Raw genomic sequence first — 12500 nt, forward strand, 5'->3', positions numbered from 1 at the left:
CACACACACCCAACACGACACACACAACAAAAACAAACAATGAACGACACACACACACACACACACAAAACACACACACACCACAAACAAGGAAGCACACACACACAAAAAATTGAGACACAACAATCACCCCCACACACCACACACAAAAAAAACTGACACACACACACACAGCCCCACGACACCCACCACACACACATACGAGACACAAACACACACACACACACACAAAAAAAACAATGAGACACACACACACACACACACACACACACACCACAACCAGACACCAAACACACCCCCACACACACCAACCGTACAACCGCCACAAAAAAAACAACTGAGACACCACGCCACACAACCCACAACAAACAACCACCAAAAAAGACCACAATACAACAAAAACCAACCACACAACCAAAAACACCATGAACACACACACAACCACAAGAACCAAACTTACAGTACACACCACTACAGAACCCATACAACACACACACCATACATACCAACACACCAAACACACACCACCACAAGACACAACCACAAAAAGCAACCATAGACCCACACAAAGCAAACCCCAAAACTAGACACACCCACACGGAAAGAAAACCCACACCACACAACACACACAAAACACACACCAACAAGACCACAAACCAACACCAACACACAACAACCACACAACCCACACAAACAAAACACGACACCCACCACAACCACACACCACCACACACAACGAGACACAAAACACACAATGAGGACACACCATCACACACACACCAATGAGACACTCTCTCACACACACCACACACACACCACACACCCACAACACACAAAATGAGACACACACACACAACCACACAGCACACCCAACACACCAATGAGATACACTCTCAACACAACACCACACACACACAACCACACACACCCACACACACACACACACACACACAATGAGACACCCACACACTGTGACAAACACACACACACACTCGTGCACTAACTCTCTCTCCCGTGTCCCGCAGGTGTTCGGTGGGTTACTATGGTAACCCGTCTGAGCCGGGTGGGCGGTGCCAGGTGTGCAGGTGCAGCGGGGCGGGGTCAGTGCACGGCGTCTGTGACGGACGCACCGGGAGCTGCGAGTGCAAGGTCGGGGTCAGAGGTCATCTGTGTGACCAGTGCGAGGAGAGACACGTGCTGGTCAGCGAGCAGTGTGTGTGTGAGTAACAGCACATTTATTACTGCAGCGCTTTATACAGTACAGGGACATAAGAGTGATAATGTTAATAATAAAACGATCTCATGTCCTGCAGCGTGTGATGACGGCTGCACCGGAGTGCTGCTGGACGATCTGGACGCTTTAGACGGGTCCATCGCCTCTCTGAACCTGTCGGGGGTCATTCTCGCGCCCTACAGCCAGCTGATGACCCTCGAGAACCAGACCAGAGAGGTCAAGGTCAGTCATGGGCCTGGTCTGCATGTGTCATATATCGGTCATGTGTAAAGAATTGTGTGTGTGTTAATTTGCATGTTTGATTAGCAGAGTTTGATGTCATGGGAGCAGAGCACAGATTATCAGCTGACCGCAGGAGAGGGAGGGATGTGTGAGCAACATGACACTATCACACATCACTGTATCCATGGCAACCGCCGACGACACTCGTCCGTCATCACCACATCAACCGCAACCCAACCGCCGACTGATGCTGGTACTCAGTGTGTGTGTGTGTGTGTGTTGCTTCATGTGTAGGTCCAGAGTGTGTCTGATGGCAGTGAATGTGCTGCTGATCTCAGAGGAGAGATTCTCTCAGGGCAAACACCAGCATGTGGACCTCATCAAGCCACACATTAACATTTCTGCCATCCACGGTAACCAGCACTGAGCAAGATTTTATTTTAGTTTTGTATTATTTTGTTTTGTTTGTGTTTGTTTTTTGATGAATATTATTTGTATTTTATTTTATTTTATTTTATGGATTTATTTTCTTTATTTTATTATTATTATTTTATTTTTAGTGATGTTATTTTATTTTATTTTATTTTATTTTAGCGTGCACCTTAAACCAATGTTGTTTATTTATTTTTTATTATTATTTTATTTTATTTTATTGCTTTATTTTGCTGAAGAGTAATGCACCTTAAACCAATGTTGTTAGTTAACTAAAACTAAAAATAAATAAATAAAAATGTTTTCATTAATTGGAATAAAGCTGAAATAAATTTAAAAAAAAATATTCGCTGTGAAAACTTTAAAAAAAAATTACATTTATTTAATTTCAGTTAGGTATGAAGGCAACATTTCCTTTTTTTTCCTATTTTTATTTTTTTTTATTAAAATTACTCAAACTAAAACAAATAAAATAAATTAAAGCTAAATAGAAATGTTTTTAAAAAAACAACATTTCAATCTTAAAAATTAAATCCTATAAAAAAAAGTGTTGTTGTTCTTAACTAAAACTATTAAAAATGTCTAAAACTATTAAAAATGTTTTCATTAATTGAAGTTATGCTTAAATAAAATAAAAAAATGTAATTTAATAAAAAAATTATTTTAGTTAGTTTCAAATGCCAACAACTACAAAAATAAAAAAAAAAAAATATAACTACTTAAATAAAAAAAAAAAAATTATAATTATTTAAAAAAACAACTAAAATTAAAATGAAAATATTATATAAACAATGCTAAAATACCATATATCTAAATGAACAAAAGATTAAATCTATTTTAAATGCGTTACTCGTTGAGACGGCAGCACATATACTTTGATAAACGCATGATGTGATTGGCTGCTGTGCACTCATTGCTCTGCTGTGATTGGCTCAGGTCTGATGGAGCAGGTGCGTTCAGTGACGGTGACGGAGAGCGAGGGTCTGGATGAGATGAACAGCAAGGAGAATGAACAAACAGGGCGCTGACTGGAAGGAGTACTGAGCGACACCCTTGGCCGACAGATCCCAGACCGTCAGTCACGACACACGTGCCCAGCTCCAGAGACACTTGCGCAGGAAAGAGCTCAGGTATCCAAACACTCGTCCACTGCTACACGTCTAGCGACGATACACGGAATACTCTCTATACAGTGTGATAATGATGTGTGTGTGTGTGTGCAGCAGGTCTGCAGGCGTCTGTGCTGGATCCGACACTCTCCCAAGGTGGGGGCAACTAGTTCAAGGAGGAGATCGTCACACCCCAAATTCAGTTCACAACCGCCTTCAGACTACCGAACACCTCAACCCCCCCTCTCCACGCGCCAACCCCCCAGAAAAAAAAAAACCAGTTAAGCACCAAAACCCCCCAACACGACAACCACCATAAAAACACCACCATAACCCCACTGCTCCAAACCCACACTCCAGACCAACCCCTCCTACGTACCCAGACTGAGCATGAACCCACAGATCTCGACCACATACAGAAGCCCAAAAGATAGAACAGGAACCAGAACACAACCAACGGCCGGCGAACTCTGCAACAAACGCGGGGTTGTAATTTCAGTGCGGTAGCCCCAGTACCAAAACCAACAGTACTCCAGTCTCGAATCCAACCCCCTAAACAAGAAACCACCCACGATCCCACCCTAACCCTCCCCCAACGCCAACATTTCTGACCATTAGCAACCCCGCCCCACCCGACGCCCCCCCACACCCCCTACCCCGGCAACAATAATGCGCCTAAAACTACACCCCCCGCATAGGCCAAGAAACTCCAGCCCGAAACCGCCCACACACCCCCAAAACGGAACCCCAACATAAACCAGCGCCCCCACCCCGTGAAGCCCCCCGCATGCGTAACGATCCCATGCACCCACTATTACAGGAGCTAGAACAAACCACAACCCCACCCTACCACACCCCCCCCACACGGGCATTTCGAACACCCCACACAGACAACAAACCCACTCAACCACCCCCAAATCCAATATCTAACCCGCCACCCCACAACAACGCGACCTGATCCTGCCCACACCAAAGCCCAAAATACCCCACCCACCACACAACCAACGAAAAGTTTGAACACATATTCGCAGACAAAATAGTTATTTTAACCCACCGAATATTTCGCATTTTTACTCTTGATCCTCATCACCACCGCGGCAACGCTAAAACTAGCCCACCCCACTGAGCGCAGTCAAGCCCTCCGAAGACTCACCGCGCCCCGCCAAGCAACACCCAACCAAAACCCGAACAAGGATAACGCAAACACACCAAAAACAACAGCTGCAAACTGCACCGCTCAAACGACGACCGACGCCTAACGCAACCCCCAAGCCAACGCCCAGTTTTTCTAACAGCACGGACCACCACCCAACCCACCCGCGGCACAACCACTTCTAATAGGTACCAGGCGGACAGCCCTACATCTAGAAGCCCCGATCAGGAACGAATCTGGAAGATGCAGTCCGTCTCTCAGGAAGCACCATGAGGCTTTAGTGCTGGACTTGACCAGAAGAGACGTCCCGCAAAAAATGGTGTACAGAGCCGAGGACTACGCACAAGCCCTAACCAAACAGGCACAATCTCTGAACGGGTGCGTGACCCTCCGAGATATCCCCAAGCCCCATGTATCCTGAAGGCCACAATGATACTTAATTTTTGTTCAGTTCTCCATCTCACTTCATAACTTCAGAACTAAAAACAACAAATCCCAACACAAACCAACACCAACCTCAGAGAACACACACAGCTGGCTGAAGATCTGGCCCACGCCGCCAATCAGAGCGCTAGCTCCGCCCTCAGTCTGGTACGTCAACCAATCACAGCTTTCAGTGACCACACAGTTACATCAGGTTGTTCCCCGAGACAAGCTAAAATTCATCAACACCTACCGTCGGAAATAAACCCGACAGAATAGGGCTACAGTGTAACCTTTGCGAATATTAACTGGTATATACGGCCGCTGGGCGCACTGCTCGCGGCGCATTTACAACTCAGGGGCACTTTTGGCTACAATAGTACTAACGAAAAAAGAAAAAGAAAATTAGATAATATTATATATTATATAATATATAAATATAACCGTAGTACAAAAAATTATATATTATTTTATGTATTTTATCTATATATATATATATAGTCGTACCATATATATATTTGATTTAGTTTTATATTATTAGTATGATTCTTTACTTAAACAAAAAAAAATATACCTCGTTTTTGACACTAATACAAAACAAAAATAAAACACTTTACAATAAAAGATTTGAGATTTATGATCGTGGTTTATTTTTTCGCCCACATCAGTGCGAAATTAACATGCAAATGTGTTTAAATGAATTAAAAAATAAGTTAAAACCATGACGACGTGTCAAGAAAATTTTTTGGGTCATTTTATTTCCCCCCGCCCCCAAATAATATGGACAAAAAAAGGAATTTAATATCGACAGCAATTACTGCAGTTAACGACCATTTTTTTCATGGGTATATTATGGTGCGCCGGAAGAATTGAAACTGGTCCTGAGTGAGATTTTTTTTTAAAATGATTTTTTAATATAGTTTATGTAAACACTCCGTGGTAAAAAACATTCCCGCAACCCCACCCCCCAGTAACCTAAAATGTGCATCGTTTAGTCACATGAAGGGTCAAATCAAATATAAATAACACATTAAAGTTAAAAGGTACACTTTTGTGTGCTGTACAGCGCTGGTATAAAGAATGGTGGCTGAAATGTCCAGCCAGTAGAGAAAAGAAAAAGGTTAGAGGTCACGCTGATCATCAGATAATCGAGGTTCAGGATGATATTAGAAAACGCTGTCTGGTGATGCTGATGTGTGTGTTTTCTGTCAGACGTCTGAGACTGAGCAGAGGAAGACAGCGCTTCAGAAGAGCTCAGAGATTCTGGACACCAGCAGATCCCTGAAGAACCAGACAGAAGGTACACACACACACACACACACACACACACACACACACACACACACACACACACACACCACCGCAAACACACACACACACACACACAACACACAACACACACACACCACAAGAGTCTCTCACACTACCACACACACACACACACACCCACTACACCCGCAACGCACACGGCACACACACCCACTCACACTCACCACACACACACACACACACACACACGCACACACACACACAACCACACCACACAACACACACACGTCACGCACACACACATGCAACACACAACACAAACAGCACGCTAACACTCCACACCGCACTACGCACACACACAACAGCACACCACACCGCTCTCACGGTCGCAGGCCACACGACGCACACAAAGACGCACTCTCAACCACCTCACACCACACCAAAACGTCCACAACACACAAAAACACACAACCACACCACACGCACTCCAACACCACCCCAGGCTCCCGGCACACACACAAACACACACACAAACACACACACCAAACACCCGCACAACACACCACACACCCACTCTTTCACTCGCTCCGCGCCATACAAGCAACGCACACAACGACACACCACACCCACACCCACACCACACACCGAGCACCAATCAGAACACAACACGCACCCACACCGCACACACATCACACACACACACTCCTCCAGGGGGCACACACACACACACACACAACTCACACACAACACACACATACACAACACCAACACACACAATAGTCTCACACCCCTCACACACCCACACGCACGCCACACACACAATCTCAACGCACGCACACACACACACTTACACATCACCACCACACCCAGAGTCTCACACACAACACACACACATCACACAACCCCAAGTCTCCTCACACAGATGACCATCTCATTTTCCTTGTCCTGTGTTTTTACCTCAGGTAAATGGTGTTTCACGTCAGTGAAGTGTCCCAGCAGGTTTGATTGATGTTAGAGCGAGCGTTCCCCCCATAACTTACGTAACACACAGCTGCTCCCAGAAGCCCTGAACATCCTGAGGAACCTTCCTAATGGTGCGGTGACCCTTCAGCGTCCTTACTGAACCTTTTTTTTAATTTTTTTATTTTTTTTCTGTTAATGCAGACAGTTTAAATGTTGCCCAAATGTTTTTTTTTCTTTGGAATTTTAAAGAAAATGTTTCATAAATACTTTATTTTACACTAGGTACAAAAAATAGTTACACAATTTACAGGACTCTCCATTGAAACCCATAAAAACTGCTGCAATATTTAATCTCAGTGCCATTTAGGCATTAAATAAAAAAAATAAAATGTATTTATTTTATTTATTTATTTACCAATTTGGCACCAAAAATCAGACACATCACAAAAAAATTATAATGAATCACATATCTAAAACTAAAAAAATAAAAAAAAAAAAACTTAAAAAAGTAAAAAAAATAAAATAATCATGTAGTATATAGAAAATAATTTATTTGTGTGTTTTTTTTTTCACTTCAGTGGCACAATGTTACCAAACTGGCATTTAAAGGGTTAAAATCCAGAAACTGAATGCATTTTTGGTAGTTATGATCAGGACTGATTTTTATTAAAAAAAAACTGAAAGCAGAAAAAAAAATTATAATTATGACCTTTTTTTTTTTTTTACAGTTTTTGTTCTAAATTCATCTGGGTAACTTTTTTTAAATGATGTAAACTGATTAAATGAATCCGTTATTCAGTGTTTAATAAATGAGTGTGATAGCAGATGATTCTGTGTCTCAGGCAGCAGAGCTGAAGTCCTGGAGGCGAAGCAGCAGGCGGAAGCAGCGAATGCATCTGTACAGGAGGCTCTGGAGCGTCTGCAGGATTATGGTGTGAAGCTGGACGAGTCGTCTTCTGCTGTGGCCTCAGCTAATGACAGCATCAGGAGCACTAACCAGCTGCTCAGAGACTCAGAGATGACCGGTGAGTGATTTCACTGAACTCTCTCTTCACGTGAGGTCCGTATGAGCTGCTGACGCTCGTCTCGCTCCTCAGCCGCCGCGGTCAGATCCAGACTGAGCGAGGCTCACCTGAAGACCGAGCGTCTGTTTGACCGTCTGAAGCCCCTGCAGACCGCTGGAGAGAACCTGAGCAGAAACCTGTCGGAGATCCGAGAGCTGATCCATCAGGCTCGCAAGCAGGCGGCGTCGGTGGAGAGGTCCATGTGGTCCCAAACGTGACCCTCTCAGAGTAACAGCATTACGAACGGCACTCTGACCTTTGACCTCTGCAGATTAAAGTGGCCGTTTCTGCCGACCGGGATTGTGTGCGAGCGTACAGACCAGAGGTGACGTCCAGTAACTTCAACACGCTCACACTGACCATGAAGAACCAACCAAACGAACAACCTCCTCTACAACATCAGCAGCCACTGCGCCAGCGTGAGTCTTATTTTAGTTTTATTAATACTTTTCATTAAAGTTTGGGATTACCCTTTATTTTTTTATATTTTCATTTTAATTTTTGTTTTAGTAATTTTATGTGCTTTTGACATTTTTATTTTTTATTTTTTTTATGTATCACTATTTAGATTTAATTTATTTTTATACCAGTTTTAGTTTTTATAATTTTAGTGAGTGAACTTAAACTTTCATATTGTTTGTAAAACAGAGTTTTTATTAATATTTTGGATTATATATATATATAGATAGATAGATAGATAGATAGATAGATTCAGTTTTTTGGGGGGGGGGGGGGGTTTTTTTTTTATTATTGTATAACTATAATGTTATGGCATTTGTCATTTTTATTAGTTTTTTTTTTATTATTGTATAACTATTTAGGTTTAATTTATACCAGTTTTGTTTTTTATTTATTTTCTTTTAATAATTTTAGTGATTCATCTTAAACTTTTAGTATTGTTTATATACTATTATAGCTTTTATTATTATTTCTAACTAGCTTATATTTTCAGGTTTTATATCAATTCTATTTCAAGTTTTAGTAATTTTATTATGTGCATTTTATTAGTTTATGTCATTATTTAGGTTTAAATTTTTTTTTTCAGTTCAGTTTTAGTTTTTATTCAAATCCTTTTAATAATTTCAGTTTTTATTAATATTTGTATATTTTTGTTTGTTTTAATAATTTTATGTGCTTTTTCACATAATATTACTATATAGGGTTTTTATTATTTCAGTTTTAGTTTTTATTTATTTCCTGTTAATTATTTTAGTGATTCAGCTTAAACGTTATTGTTTATATACTATCATAGTTTTTATTAATATTCTGAATTATTTTATTGCAGTTTTAGATTTAATTTTAGTTCTTATTTATTTCAAGTTAATAATTTTAGATTGAACTTTAACCTTAGTTTTATTTGTATACTCTTTTTGATATTATATTTAAAAATTGCTTTTATTTTTACTTTTTTAGGTTTCATTTAAATTTTAGATTTTTTTGTTTTGTTTTTGTTTTTAGTAAAGTTTTAGTAATTTTGTTATGTGCTTTTGTTATTTTTATCAGTTGTTATTTTTTCTGTTTATATTTCTATGTTTTTATTAATTAAAATAAATATTTTATTTCTACTTTTTTTCAGTGATTATTTTATTTTAGTCTTATATATACACTATTATATAGTATTATTGTAGTTTTATTAATATTTTGATATAGCTTTTATTTTTATATTTTCAGTTTTCTTTTTTTTTTTTTTTTTTTTTTTTTTTTTTTTTTTTTTTTCCAAACAAATTTTTTTTTTTAGTTTTTTTTTTTTTTTTTAAAAAAATTTTTTTTTTTTTTTTTTTTTTTTTTTGATTTCGTTTTTATTTATTTCCAGTTAATTATTTTAGGGATTAAACTTAGTTTCGGTCATTGCAACTGAGAAAAATGTACTTTTATGGATGCAGTATGTTTGTATGTATATTCCAATATTCAAAGTTTAAAGTTTAAAGTGCATATTCATATCCACATCAGGAGGATTTTATGGCTCTGGAGATGCGTCATGGGAAGGTGTCTTTCCTGTGGGACACCGGCTCTGGACACACCAGACTAGAGTATCCCAGCGTTCAGATCAACAACGACAAGTGGCACAGGATCAATGCGACCCGGTTCGTGACTCTCAGCGCTGATGGGACGTTTCAGTTCTTCCCTTTGAGCGACAGACACTGACATCTAGATGTCCTGCACTGTAATTATAGGTTTGGGAGACACGGGACCCTCACCGTCCAGCAGACGGACTCTGAGCCGCTGCCCGCAGTGAAGACCACAGCGTCCGGCTCCTCCAGCGTCATGGACGTCAACAAATCCACCTGGGTGTTCGTGGGGGGCCTCGGCGGTCAGGTGAAGGTAAGATGCACATCCGTCTGGTGTTCCTCAGGGTTCCTGTTCTTTTGGCCCTGTTTACATCTGTTGTGTTTTCCCCAGAAACCCCCAGCGGTGAGAATGACCCACTTCAGAGGCTGCATTGGTGAAGCTTCGCTCAACGAGAACAACATCGGCTTGTGGAACTACGCTGAGAGACAGGGAGAGTGTGGCGGCTGCTTCATGAGGTAAAAACACACCGCTCACCCACCCTAGCAACCATCCAGTGCAGCCTAGCAACCGTGTAGAGACATAAAGATACCATAGCAACTACCTAGCAACACTTGCAGACACTGAAAACACCCTAGCAACTATCTAGCAACCACTGGAAACACTCTAGAAACTGCCTAGCAACACCATAGCAACCACCCAGAACAGCTTAGCAACCACATAGCAATTCCCTAGCAACCATCTTAGAAAACTAGTACCAGTAGCAGCCACTGAAAACACCACAGCAACTGTCTAGCAACCAGTGAAAACACCCTAGCAACTTCCTAGTGACACCATAACAACAACCCAAACCACCCTAGCAACTACAAAGCTACATTCTAGCAACTGTGACACCTCACGGCTGTCTAGAAACTACTGAAAAAACACTCTAGAAACGTCCTAGCGACACGCTAGAAAATACATAGCAATGCCCTAGCAACCATTCATGACACCTAGCAACTGCCTAGTAACTACTGAAAACACCATAACAACTGCCTAGGTCACACAATGGCCTAGCGACACCCTAGCAACCACCCATATACTTTAGCAAGCACTTAGCAATTCCCTAACAACCATCTGTGACACCTAGCAACCACTGAAAACACCGTAAAACCTGCTTAGGTCCCACAACAGCCTAGCGACACCCTAGCAACCACCCAGCGCACCCAAACAACCATTCAGGAATGCCCTAGCAACCATCTCTGACACCTAGAAACCACTAAAACAACCATAACTGCCTAGTTCCCACAACAACCAAGCAACACCCTAGCAGCCATCTGTAACACCTAGCAACCACTGAAAAAGCCATAACAACTGCTTAGGTCCCACAACAGCCTAGCGACACCTTAGCAACCACCCAGCACACCCTAACAACCATTCAGCAATGCCCTAGCAACCAACTGTGACACCTAGCAACCACTGTAGCAACTGCCTAGGGACACCCTGGCAACCACATAGCAATGCCCTAGCAATTGTCACCATAGCAACTGCCTAGCGACCACTTAAAACACCATAGCAACCTCCTAGCAACCACAGAAAGCATCCTAGCAACTCCCTAGCAACCACATAGCAATGCCCTAGCAATTGTCACCATAACAACTGCCTAGCAACCACTTAAATCACCATAGCAACCGCCTAGCAACCACATGAAGCATCCTAGCAACTCCCTAGCAACCACCTGCACTCAGGCCCTGTGTCCAGCTAGTCTTCAGATGTGTTCTTGATGATGTGATCTTGAGTGATGAGTGTTAAATACAGGTGGAAACAGTCACTGACGCTCTTCCTGTGTGTCTCTGTCCATCAGTCCACGCACTGAAGACACGTCGTTCCACTTCGACGGCAGCGGTTTCTCTGTGCTGGAGAAGTCCCTGCGCTCCATGTCCACCAGCGTGGTCATGTTCTTCAAGACTCTCTCTCCTAACGGCCTGCTGCTGTATCTGGCCTCCAACGGCACCGTATGTCCACACTAGCACTTCTCACCTTCTTATCTCCCTCTCAAGCGCTCCTCGGCGTCTCACTCAGTTCTCTTCTCTTCTGTGTCTGTAGAGGGACTTCCTGTCCATCGAGCTGGTGGAAGGGAAGGTTCACCTGACCTTTGAACTGGGATCCGGAGCGCTGACCATGACCTCCAACAGAACATACAACACCGGCACCTGGTACAGAATCGCCCTGCAGAGGAACAAGCGCAGAGGTGATGCTCTGCTCTGTATATATGCTCTATATCTGCTCTATGTATATTTCAGGTTTAAGCTCACAGGAGGAGGTGTGTGTTGTGTCTGCAGGTCATTTGTCGGTGATGGCCGCTGATAACCCCTCTGAGCGAGAGGTCATGGAGGCGGAGTCACCGGGTTCATCCTCTGACCTCAATCGCTCCGACCTCGACCCCATCTACATCGGTGGATTACCGGCCTCTCGACCAATCATCTAACAACCAAACTATAACAAAACATCATAAAACATTCTTAAAGTAGTAATTCCGAAAGGCTCGAGAGTCATTTTTGTCTCATATGTGACTTCCTGGTGAACGTTTGCAGGAGGCAGGTCGTGGCTCGCTCTTTCGTCGTCTGTATGAAGAACGTGGAAAT

At 42.2% G+C, this 12500-nt stretch overlaps 1 protein-coding gene across 1 annotated transcript in view; it reads left to right on the forward strand.

Annotated features, from left to right (window-relative positions):
* Positions 1–12500, forward strand: part of lama1 (laminin, alpha 1) — a 53443-nt gene that overhangs the window by 32949 nt on the left and 7994 nt on the right. The window contains 22 exon segments of the mRNA XM_042714933.1: positions 991–1219; positions 1314–1456; positions 1544–1709; positions 1774–1869; positions 2825–2887; positions 2953–3018; positions 3112–3153; positions 4366–4562; positions 4649–4741; positions 5786–5908; positions 6858–6936; positions 7648–7830; positions 7903–8057; positions 8141–8236; positions 8238–8288; positions 9823–9953; positions 10044–10191; positions 10270–10394; positions 11720–11870; positions 11962–12106; positions 12198–12336; positions 12447–12500. The exon segment at positions 12447–12500 is cut by the window's right edge and continues 64 nt beyond it. Of these exon segments, the coding sequence (XP_042570867.1) occupies positions 991–1219; positions 1314–1456; positions 1544–1709; positions 1774–1869; positions 2825–2887; positions 2953–3018; positions 3112–3153; positions 4366–4562; positions 4649–4741; positions 5786–5908; positions 6858–6936; positions 7648–7830; positions 7903–8057; positions 8141–8236; positions 8238–8288; positions 9823–9953; positions 10044–10191; positions 10270–10394; positions 11720–11870; positions 11962–12106; positions 12198–12336; positions 12447–12500 (2675 nt within the window).

The sequence above is a fragment of the Cyprinus carpio genome, chromosome A24, assembly GCF_018340385.1.
Source record: "Cyprinus carpio isolate SPL01 chromosome A24, ASM1834038v1, whole genome shotgun sequence".
Taxonomy (NCBI): Eukaryota; Metazoa; Chordata; class Actinopteri; order Cypriniformes; family Cyprinidae; genus Cyprinus; species Cyprinus carpio.